The sequence below is a fragment of the Coregonus clupeaformis genome, chromosome 6, assembly GCF_020615455.1.
Source record: "Coregonus clupeaformis isolate EN_2021a chromosome 6, ASM2061545v1, whole genome shotgun sequence".
Classification (NCBI taxonomy): Eukaryota; Metazoa; Chordata; class Actinopteri; order Salmoniformes; family Salmonidae; genus Coregonus; species Coregonus clupeaformis.
The window spans coordinates 51,262,274-51,274,196 of record NC_059197.1 but is presented as its reverse complement, the minus strand read 5'-3'; the positions used below and the strand labels follow the sequence as shown (position 1 = coordinate 51,274,196).

General features: G+C 43.2%; 1 protein-coding gene across 1 annotated transcript in view; it reads left to right on the top strand.

Moving 5' to 3' along the window:
- Positions 1-5,973: 5,973 nt before the first annotated feature.
- Positions 5,974-11,923, top strand: part of LOC123485810 (CUB and sushi domain-containing protein 2-like) — a 158,337-nt gene continuing 152,387 nt past the window's right edge. The window contains exons 1-2 of the mRNA XM_045216939.1: positions 5,974-5,977; positions 8,987-9,203. Of these exons, the coding sequence (XP_045072874.1) occupies positions 5,974-5,977; positions 8,987-9,203 (221 nt within the window). The remainder of the gene's footprint in view (positions 5,978-8,986; positions 9,204-11,923) is intronic.

The window sequence follows — 11,923 nt, the reverse complement described above, 5'->3', positions numbered from 1 at the left end:
TCTCACGGTAAAGTCTACACCTGTTGTATTCGGCTCATGTGACAAATACAATTTGATATGAATCAAACCTCAAATACGCTACACGTTTTACATTTCCTGCATTGCAGGAAAGCTCTCCTGCAACAGGGTGATTAAATTAAGATCCTACTGTAAATCTGTGCTCAGCAAGGTTTAGAATATTGGGGGTCTCCTTGAGATGCTAAAATGTTTATTTATTTATTTATTTATTCTACTGAGTATTTTTATCTTTTATTATTTCTTATTGTTGTTGCAAGAAGAAACCTGCATTTCGTTGGACGTTGTATAACATGTGTATCCTGTACATAAAGTACGACTAATAAAACTTGAAACTTGACTTATTTTGTACAATGGATTCATGCAGATTCAAAACGATTCAGAAGTTTTACTATTAAGTAATAATAATGCTAATTGTAGGTGTCTCCCCACGGTTCTGGTTTTGAGGCATCTGGAGTTAATCTCAGTTAATCTATCTAATCTAGGAGAGAGAAAGGCATTATTAATAATATTACAATGGTGTATTCATTTAATGTAATATACACTGCTCAAAAAAATAAAGGGAACACTTAAACAACCCATCCTAGATCTGAATGAATTAAATATTCTTATTAAATACTTTTTTCTTTACATAGTTGAATGTGCTGACAACAAAATCACACAAAAATGATCAGGACTAAAGCATCCGCCAACTCCTGGACAGTCTGTGGTGCAACGTTGCGTTGGTGGATGGAGCGAGACATGATGTCCCAGATGTGCTCAATTGGATTCAGGTCTGGGGAACGGGCGGGCCAGTCCATAGCATCAATGCCTTCCTCTTGCAGGAACTGCTGACACACTCCAGCCACATGAGGTCTAGCATTGTCTTGCATTTAGGAGGAACCCAGGGCCAACCGCACCAGCATATGGTCTCACAAGGGGTCTGAGGATCTCATCTCGGTAGTTGCTCACTCTGCTGCATTGTCTGCAATGTTAACAAAACGTAGCTAGCTAGCATAAAAGCTAGCTTTGTTGACACTGGCTGCGTGATGATGCAACTTCCTGTTTCGGTTAGAGGTCACATCGAAGTACATTTAAAATGTAACAGATTTGAAGTGCTCTGCATTCTCCCATAGTAGACAGTATCTCTCTCAGGGGTTCTTGGAAGATCACCCTTGAAAGAATGGGAGAACGCAGAATGCAAGTGCCCATTTTGGAACACAGCCAAAAGGTTCTGCGTCCCAAATGGCATCTATCCCCTATATAGTGCACTACTTTTGACCAGGGCCCATAGGGAGTAGGGTGCCATTTGAGACGGATCCATTGATTGGACGTGGCCTGAAAGAGAGTCTTAATGAAGGAGATGATTGGACGCCTATCGGTCAGGCTCAGCCTGCAGGGTTGCCGGGGTTAAACAGAGGCCCTACCTGGGCATTAGTATTGACTGGTCTGGAAACAGGGTTAAACAGAGGCCCTACCTGGGCATTAGTATTGACTGGTCTGGAAACAGGGTTAAACAGAGGCCCGCCCTGGGCATTAGTATTGACTGGTCTGGAAACAGGGTTAAACAGAGGCCCGCCCTGGGCATTAGTATTGACTGGTCTGGAAACAGGGTTAAACAGAGGCCCTACCTGGGCATTAGTATTGACTGGTCTGGAAACAGGGTTAAACAGAGGCCCTACCTGGGCATTAGTATTGACTGGTCTGGAAACAGGGTGAAACAGAGGCCCTACCTGGGCATTAGTATTGACTGGTCTGGAAACAGGGTTAAACAGAGGCCCTACCTGGGCATTAGTATTGACTGGTCTGGAAACAGGGTTAAACAGAGGCCCTACCTGGGCATTAGTATTGACTGGTCTGGAAACAGGGTGAAACAGAGGCCCTACCTGGGCATTAGTATTGACTGGTCTGGAAACAGGGTTAAACAGAGGCCCTACCTGGGCATTAGTATTGACTGGTCTGGAAACAGGGTTAAACAGAGGCCCGCCCTGGGCATTAGTATTGACTGGTCTGGAAACAGGGTTAAACAGAGGCCCTACCTGGGCATTAGTATTGACCAATTATTTATATATACACTATATGACTGACAGGGTGGCACTGTTTTGAATCCATCTTGGCACTCCCCCACCATTATAAAACATATTTTGGAAGCTATATAAATGCATTTATTAATGTCTACGTATTGATATTGCTCCGTTTATTAAGTCACAGACACCTTAACGCATACGTTTAAACAATATTATGTGAGCTAAACATAAAAATACTAAATGAAAAGAATATATAAAGACATTTATTGAAGTTTGAATGTTACAGTCTCAACTACAACTACAAAAAAAATACATGTCATTTTGTCATAAAAAACATTTCATTGAAATACTGTAGAATTCCATTCATTCGTATGGAGGGCTGCTTTTATTGGTTATTGTTTACCTTTAATTTGACAGGGAAGCCACTCTGAGATCAAGGTCTCTTGCGTCTCACTGGCCGATACATAGCATCAGCTATCCAGGGTTTATATACATTATTAGTATTGACTGGTCTGGAAACAAGGGAATTTGACCTCTGTCTGGGGTCAGATCTGTCATCCGAGTCTCTTAATGCGACAGTTCCCTTCGAAATACAAATTGACATGATTATTCATGTTTCTGTCTCATTTCCTTTAATGTTTCTGTGTGATTTAGGTGAGAGGGTTTCCTTTAATGTGGCAGTGTGATGTACTGTAGGTGAGGGGGGTTCCTTAAATGTGGCAGTGTGATGTATTGTAGGTGAGGGGTTCCTTAAATGTTTCTGTGTGATTTAGGTGAGAGGGTTTCCTTTAATGTGGCAGTGTGATGTACTGTAGGTGAGGGGGGTTCCTTAAATGTGGCAGTGTGATGTATTGTAGGTGAGGGGTTCCTTAAATGTGGCAGTGTGATGTATTGTAGGTGAGGGGGGTTCCTTAAATGTGGCAGTGTGATGTATTGTAGGTGAGGGGGGTTCCTTAAATGTGGCAGTGTGATGTATTGTAGGTGAGGGGGGTTCCTTAAATGTGGTTGTGTGATGTATTGTAGGTGAGGGGGGTTCCTTAAATGTGGCAGTGTGATGTATTGTAGGTGAGGGGGGTTCCTTAAATGTGGTTGTGTGATGTATTGTAGGTGAGGGGGGTTCCTTAAATGTGGCAGTGTGATGTATTGTAGGTGAGAGGGGTTCCTTAAATGTGGTTGTGTGATGTATTGTAGGTGAGGGGTTCTCATGTACTTTATGCCTTTCCCATCTTTGGTCTTTTGTAAAAGGCTCTGTGACCTTTTGAAATGATTCCATACAAACAGATTTGGAATGGAGTTATCTTCACTTAAGCTGAACTAAACGAAAATGTTGTGTAGGGTTTCAAGTGTGCGGTCATCTGGGTTCATTTGCAGGGGTAAAGTACGCACTTTAAGTCCTCGGAAGGCTAAAAGTGGGTCTTATTTCTGCCAGACAGAATCTCCCTGAGGAGTCAACAACACTGTCATGATGAACACACTTATCCTCCAAAAAGAAGATTACCCTCCCCTCCCTACTTTTCCCTCTCCTCTCCTCTCCTCCCCTCCCCTCCCTATTTCACCCCCTCCCCCGGTGTGTCTCGTACTGGACAAAAGCCAATATTGTTTTGTTGTGTGTGTCGTGTCGGGAGTGGTTTACCGCCCGCGCTACCCAGCACACTCCCCCGGCGTGGCCGACTTGAAATCTCACAAATGCTAAACGCCCTGTCTCCATTATCAGTATGAAAAGACGTGCAGCGTCCCCTCCCCCCAGCCATACTGAGATTATCACCTGCGTGCTCCATAGCCAGCTATCTTCCTTACCTATTTTAAACTGCCTGGGGAGAATTGTTCTAGGGTGGCTGGTTGGGGAAAGATATTTCAGATTGAAATCCGCCTTGGGGGGTTCTTAAAAAACAAGAAGGAATTACGTGCTTTAACTGGACTGGTACAGCTAGAGCTGGGATCAATGTCCTTGTTGTAACCATTGATTTTGTTAGTCAGTCTCACTCAGCTATCATATTAAAAACTGCAAAAAAATGTCTCTCCAAAAATAAAAAATAAAAAGCTATTTTTTTCTCTCTGCCCACTGGCAAAATGAGTAGAATTGTTTTAAAATTAAGGGCCACTTTTTTGAAGGCCCCCACACCAATCAAAGTTGCCCATCGCTGAGCTGAAGGGAGACAGGCAGGCACAGAAAGTAAGACTGTACGTTGGAAGCTTGAAATGAATGATATTAGTGCCTTCGGAAATATTCAGACGCCTTGACTTTTTACTCATTTTGTTAAGTTACAGCCTTGTTCTAAAACTGATTTTTTTTTTAATATATATGTTTTACCTCATCAATCTACACACAATACCCCATAATGACAAACTGGTTTTAAGAAATGTTTGCTCATTTATAAAAATATATATATATATGAAATAATACATTTAGATAAGATTTCAGATCCTTTACTCAGTACTTTGTTGAAGCACCTTTGGCAGCGATTATATTCTTGAGTCTTCTTGGGTATGACGCTACAAGCTTGGCACACCTGTATTTGGGGAGTTTCTCCCATTCTTCTCTGCAGATCCTCTCAAGCTCTGTCAGGTTGGATGGGGAGCGTTGCTGCACAGCTATTTTCATGACTCTCCAGAGATGTTAGATCTGGTTTAAGTCCAGGCTCTGGCTGGGCCACTCAAGGACATTCAGAGACTTGTCTCGAAGCCACTCCTGCATTGTCTTGGCTGTGTGCTTAGGGATGTTGTCCTGTTGGAAGGTGTGAGGTCCTGAGCGCTCTGGAGCAGGTTTTCATCAAGGATCTCTCTGTACTTTGCTCCATTCATCTTTCCCTCGATCCTGACTAGTCTCCCAGTCCCTGCCGCTGATAAACATCCCCACAGCATGATGCTGCCACCACCACGCTTCACCGTAAAGATGGTGCCACGTTTCCTCCAGACGTGACGCTTGGCATTCAGGCAAAAGAGTTTAATCTTGGTTTCATCAGACAGAGAATCTTGTTGCCTTTTGGCAAACTCCAAGCCGTTTGTCATGTGCCTTTTACTGAGGAGTGGCTTCCGTATGGCCACTCTACCATAAAGGCCTGATTGATGGAGTGCTGCAGAGATGGTTGTCCTTCTGGAAGGTTCTCCCATCTCCACAGAGGAACTCTAGAGCTCTGTCAGAGTGACCATCGGGGTTCTTGGTCACCTCCCTGACCAAGGCCCTTCTCCCCCGATTGCTCAGTTTGGCCAGGCGGCCAGCTCTAGGAAGAGTCTTGGTGGTTCCAAACTTCTTCCATTTAAGAATGATGGAGGCCACTGTGTTCTTGAGAACATTCAATGCTGCAGAACTGTTTTGGTACCCTTCCCCAGAACTGTGCCTCGACACAATCCTGTCTCGGAGCTCTATGGACAATTCCTTTGACCTCATGGCTTGGTTTTTGCTCTGACATACACTGTCAACTGTGGGACCTTATTTAGAGAGGTGTGTGCCTTTCCAAATAATGTACAATCGATTGAATTTACCACAGGTGGACTCCAATCAAGTTGCAGAAACATCTCAAGGATGATCAATGGAAACATAATTCACCTGAGCTCAATTTCGAGTCTCTTAGGAAAGGGTCTGAATACTTTTGTCAGTAAGGTATTTCTGTTTTTTAATTTTGCAAACATTTTGAAAAACCTGTTTTCGCTTTGTCATTATGGGGTATTGTGTGTAGATTGATGAGGAAAACATTGATTTAATCCATTTTAGAACAAGGATGTAACGTAACAAAATGTGGAAAAAGTCAAGGGGTCTGAATACTTTCCCAATGCACTGTACATTCTACGGTACCAACAAAGCTTGCGTATCTCATAAGTCTCCAACATTCGGCATATTTGTTTATTTGTGCGTCACCAACTGGCACCCTATATACTTTGTTGTATTGCAGTACTTTTGACCAGGGCCCATAGGGAATACACGGAATAGGGTGCCATTTGGGACCCTCTTGATATGGGTGAGCAAACATGCTAGAATTGTATTTTCCTTGCTGATTTTTGTTTGCTTATTTAATTGTTTTAATGAATAATATGGGCTATTCACATGACAGATGTCCTACAATTTAGCTTTCCTAAATGCATTTAAATTATCCGCCATTGAAATTCACATCCATGTCTGAACGGAACAAAGGAAGGTAGAACAACAGATTATTTAGCGTTCCAAATGGCACCCCATATCCTTTACAGTGCTTTGCTTTCGACCAATAGGGTGCCATTTGGAAAGCATCAATTGTATAAATATGATGATGTACTCTTCCATTAAGAGAGTCTCTCTCTCTCTCTCTCTGTCTCTCTCTCTCTCTCTCTCCCTCTCTCATCTCTCTCTCTCTCTCTCTCTCTCTCTCTCTCTCTCTCTCTCTCTCTCTCTCTCTCTCTCTCTCTCTCTCTCTCTCTCTCTCTCTCTCTCTCTCTCTCTCTCTCTCTCTCTCTCTCTCTCTCTCTCTCTCTCTCTCTCTCTCTCTCCCTCTCTCTCTCTCCCTCTCTCCCTCTCTCTCTCGCTCTCGTTCTTATTCTCTCTCTGCTCTACTTTGTATTTCATAATTCCATTTCAATTTCAGTCAATTCAGAGAGTTAACCAAATTCCAATTCCAATTCCACATTTTCCTAATTGAAGAGAATTGGGGTTTTAATGTTAGTGTACTCTCTGAATTGACTGGAATTTAAATGGAATGCTGTGTAGTGCATTACTATTGATCCTGTTCAGAAGTAGTGCACTACATAGGGAATAGGGGGGACATTTGTGAGGCAGCCCCTGTCTGCTTTCCTTTCCTCCTCTGTTGCTTGGTCACTGTGACGACCATTGACTGACAGTTCCGAGCTGCCTGGGAATTGACTATTCTCTGTGCAAATGAACTTTGACATTAACCTTGTTGAGTGTTTTGTGTCCGACGACCTGGATGGATCCCAATCCCCTCACCCGCTGCCTGAGGAGCTGGGACATCAGATCATGATGGTTGATGGAGAGAGCGTGTCAGTGGAGGTTTAAAAATAGATGGAGTGTGTCGATTGAGGTGTAAAGTGGTGGGAGGGCTAGTGATTAGCACTGCCAATTGATACAAGGTGATAATGGTATGTTGTAGCACTCCGATGCTAATGGAATGTCACTAGATACATGTTGATAATGGTATGTTATAATACGCCAATGCTAATGGCCTTCTAATAGAGACATGTTGATAATGGTATGTTATAGCACTCCAATGCTAATAGCCTTCTGCTAGATACATGTTGATAATGGTATGTTATAGCACTCCAATGCTAATGGAATGCCACTAGATACATGTTGATAATGGTATGTTATAGCACTCCAATGCTAATGGGTTGCCACTAGATACGTGTTGATAATGGTATGTTATAATACTCCAATGCTAATGGCCTTCTGCTAGATACATGTTGATAATGGTATGTTGTAGTGATAAAGAGGTGTAGTGCTCAGTCAAGGGGATTGTCAAGGGGCTTGACAAGGGGCTTGTCAAGGGGCTTGTGAAGGGGATTGTCAAGGGGCTTGTCAAGGGGCTTGTCAAGGGGATTGTCAAGGGGATTGTCAAGGGGATTGTGAAATAGATTGTCAAAGGGGCTTGTGAAGGGGCTTGTCAAGGGGCTTGTGAAGGGGATTGTCAAGGGGCTTGTCAAGGGGATTGTCAAGGGGATTGTCAAGGGGCTTGTCAAGGGGATTGTCAAGGGGATTGTCAAGGGGATTGTGAAGGGGATTGTCAAGGGGATTGTGAAGGGGATTGTCAAGGGGCTTGTCAAGGGGATTGTCAAGGGGATTGTCAAGGGGATTGTCAAGGGGATTGTGTTGTGGTGTGTGTGTGCAGTCATTTATGTGTGTGGATACCTGTGTTTGTGCACTTGCCTGTCTGTATGCTTGTAATGTAACACAGCATACTCAAGAAGCACCGCTTATACTCAGTCAATGATGCAGAAATACCTTGGCTTTCTGCATCACTGACCGAGAAAGCCAAGGTATTTCTGCATCACTGACCGAGAAAGCCAAGGTATTTCTCCATCACTGATGAGAAAGCCAAGGTATTTCTGCATCACTGATGAGAAAGCCAAGGTATTTCTGCATCACTGACCGAGAAAGCCAAGGTATTTCTCCATCACTGATGAGAAAGCCAAGGTATTTCTCCATCACTGATGAGAAAGCCAAGGTATTTCTGCATCACTGATGAGAAAGCCAAGGTATTTCTGCATCACTGATGAGAAAGCCAAGGTATTTCTGCATCACTGATGAGAAAGCCAATGTATTCCTGCATCACTTACCAAGAAAGCCACAATATTTCTGCATCACAGACTGAGAAAGCCACGGTATTTCTGTATCACTGACTGAGAAAGCCACAGTATTACTGCATCACTTACCAAGAAAGCCACAGTATTTCTGTATCACTGACCGAGAAAGCCAAGGTATTTATCCATCACTGACCGAGAAAGCCAAGGTATTTCTCCATCACTGACCGAGAAAGCCAAGGTATTTCTCCATTACTGACTGGGAAATCCAAGGTATTTCTCCTTCACTGACCGAGAAAGCCAAGGTATTTCTGCATCACTGACAAAGAAACCCACCTTTTTTCTGCATCACTGACAAGAAAGCCACGTTTTTTCTGCATCTAGTACCTCTAGGTCTCAGGAAGGCAGTAGTGATGCACTAGCCATCCACTGAGGGAAAGTCCATCTGTTTCTGTTTGAAAGTCCATCTGTTTCTGTGGGAAAGTCCATCTGTTGGTTAGCTTCTGTGTGTGAATTTGAGAGCGGTTACATTTCAGCAGCCACATCCATCAGATGTTTACTGAAACAGTAGCGGGGTGTCCACTTTGTTGTTGTTTGAACTGCAAATATCCCCCTTTAATGTTACTTGGTACATGTTGCTCATTCTACTTTGCTAACCACATTTTCTCCCTCCCTCCCTCCCTCCGTCCATCCATCCCCCCTTCCCTCCCTCCTTTGCCCCTCCCTCTTCCCCCCAACAGCTCAGAACTGCAGCTTTACTCTCCAGAGCTCCAACGGTACGATAGAGAGCCCGGGCTACCCGTACGGCTACCCCAACTACGCCAACTGTACGTGGGTGATCCTGGCAGAAGAACACAACAGGATACAGCTGGTGTTCCAAGGCTTCGCCCTAGAGGAAGACTTTGACCTGCTGTCTGTCTACGATGGCCCGTCCAGCCCCGGGAACCTTAGGACCAGGTCAGAATTATGAACTCTGGATTATTTGCGATAAAATGGTTGGGCTTAATAGGGACCAGGAGTTTTTCCTTGGCCAGGTGACAGGACTGGGGAAAAACTCCAGGATTCATTTTTTATTTTTTTTCCTGATGCATTGAGTTGGCACTAGTCTTTGCGATGTGAGTAGATTGGACATAGTGATGATTCAACATATCTCCCAGTGAGGTCAGTGTGCAGAGTAGGGCACTGGAGATTAGACTGGCCCTCTGCAGTAGCCACTATCAGCAGTCTCCAGTGGCCACTAAGTGCTATACAGTAGTGTGTCAGACTTTAAAGGTAGCCCAGGGTCCATTCTGGGTCAGGTATTAGCCCAGGGTCCATTCTGGGTCAGGTATTAGCCCAGGGTCCATTCTGGGTCAGGTATTAGCCCAGGGTCCATTCTGGGTCAGGGTGTGTTTCAAAGCTATAGGAAATCCATGTATTGAAGTGTCTGTATTAAGGCTGTGGCGGTCATGAAATTTTGTCAGCCGGTGATTGTCAAGCAAATAACTGCCAGTCTCACGGTAATTGACCGTTAATTAACATAAACACATTTTAGCATCTCCTGGCTTACACGCATAGCATACAAGCCACTGATGCAGACCTTTGGAAGATCTACATAAAAAAAAAAAAAAAAACTAATAAATTAATGTAATATAGCCTACACCTTCACAATAAATCCATTATTTATTTTAGACAGGTCTAAAGAAACATGATATGAAGAAAATGTAGTCTATTTCAGAAGAACAGAATAGCATACTCTGAGTTGTCCTTATGTTAGGTCCTGATCTGGCTATGCCATATGGCTGTGGGCTACACTAGTTCATTTAGCAGACAAGATTTGCTTAGAATTCCGTGGCATTATTTTAAAATTATTTTATTGTATGAAGAATACAATTGAACAAAGCTGAATAAAATAGAAAGGATATTTTCTCCAAACGATTTGAGGGAGTGCACACATGCGGCTATTCTGTGTTGAGAGGTTAACAAAGAAACAGATACTCCTATGTGCTTCATTTAGAGTTATGTAACTTCAGTTGTGATACAAATGTTGGGCTCAATGTTTTGATTTTTAATACATTGTAAAGCTGCATGATGCGACTCTAATGATGATTTGAAAAAAAGTTGCATGAAAGGCATGAGCTCCGCTTTGTTTTTTGTGCAGGCTGCACACACTTCATCAGTCTCTCATTCACAATTTGACAAGCACTTGATAATGCCTCGAATTACCTGGCAGTATCCCCTTTGTGTGGCCGTAATGCCCCCTAAAAAAATCCATGCTTTTTGCAGCCAGTGGCCGTTGTGCCCTTGGGCTGAATATAAAAATTACAATTCCCTTCTCCCGGCTGCTTGCCGAAGCACCTCTCACTCATATGACGTGATCTGGTCTTTCTCACAGGCTACAAGTGAAGACAGACACATCTCGAACACAACTGCGCGCGTCTTTATCCAATTCCGAGGCGCTTATTGAAGATATTGGAAGAACTGTCCACATTTACTTTTCGTCAGCCAACAGGATGAGTAGGCCTAACGTACAGCAAAAGCACTAACCTATGTCAATCTACTATCCCCCATAGTACAAAAGTTGACCTATTCTATTCTGTGTGAGAAATAAATATTCCAAACATAGCCTGGGACAGTTGTGGGATGCGATAGATCCCAAAATAATACAACCACTACCATTAAAAAAACTGTTTTAAGCAATGAGCCTGACACAACAGATGTCAACGTTTTGCACAGCAAAGCGTACATGGCAGTAGGCTATAACAGCGAATTTTCCATTAGCAGGAAAACACCATTCACAAAAGTGACTGCAAATGCGATTATGCATGTAATGCTTTCATTATAAAGGTGCATTGCTATGGTGGAAATGATATCTTCCCCAAACATGAAACTCACACGCTGCGTATGTATGCCAGTCAGGCTCTACACCCGTTGGAAAGAGGATTAATGTGCTTCATTTTAAGAAGTTATTTGGACACTTTAGTTGTGATACAAACCTTATCAAAACATATAGGCCTATGGGCTAGGCTACATGAGGTGTGCTACCATGATTTGAAACAGTCAACCAAAAGAAAAAAGGTATTCGCTGTTTCTTGCCATAAGCTGGGCATCATTCACAAGTCAAAATATATCATTCACAAAGGACAGGCTAATATTGTCAACCATCAAACTATTCTTGATTTAATATTGTCTTTACATTCACTAAATAATATATGTGTGAAATGTGTTTTGATTTAGAGTGGACCATTATCATGCACCTGTCTCGGAACAGGGGCAGGGGGAAAAAATACATGCCATCTACTGTATGCACTTAAATAGGGAATGGAGGACGCTTTTCCCTGTGGTTCATTTTCATGCCAGCCAGGTAGGCTATACTCCTGTTGTAAAGAGAAGCAATGTGCTTAATACTAGGAAAGTTGAGAAATAAATATAGTAGGCTTAGCCTATCGAAAAGCTGATGGGATCCTCCTCTTTTTAATAGAGGCAGTTACCGTGACTAAACGGTCCCGTGGAATTTGACTGCTGTCATGACTCGTGTCTGCCGGTGTGACGGCAATACAGTCACCATAACAGCTCTAGTCTGTCCGCCGGTGTGACGGCAATACAGTCACCATAACAGCTCTAGTCTGTCCGCCGGTGTGACGGCAATACAGTCACCATAACAGCTCTAGTCTGTCCGCCGGTGTGACGGTAATACA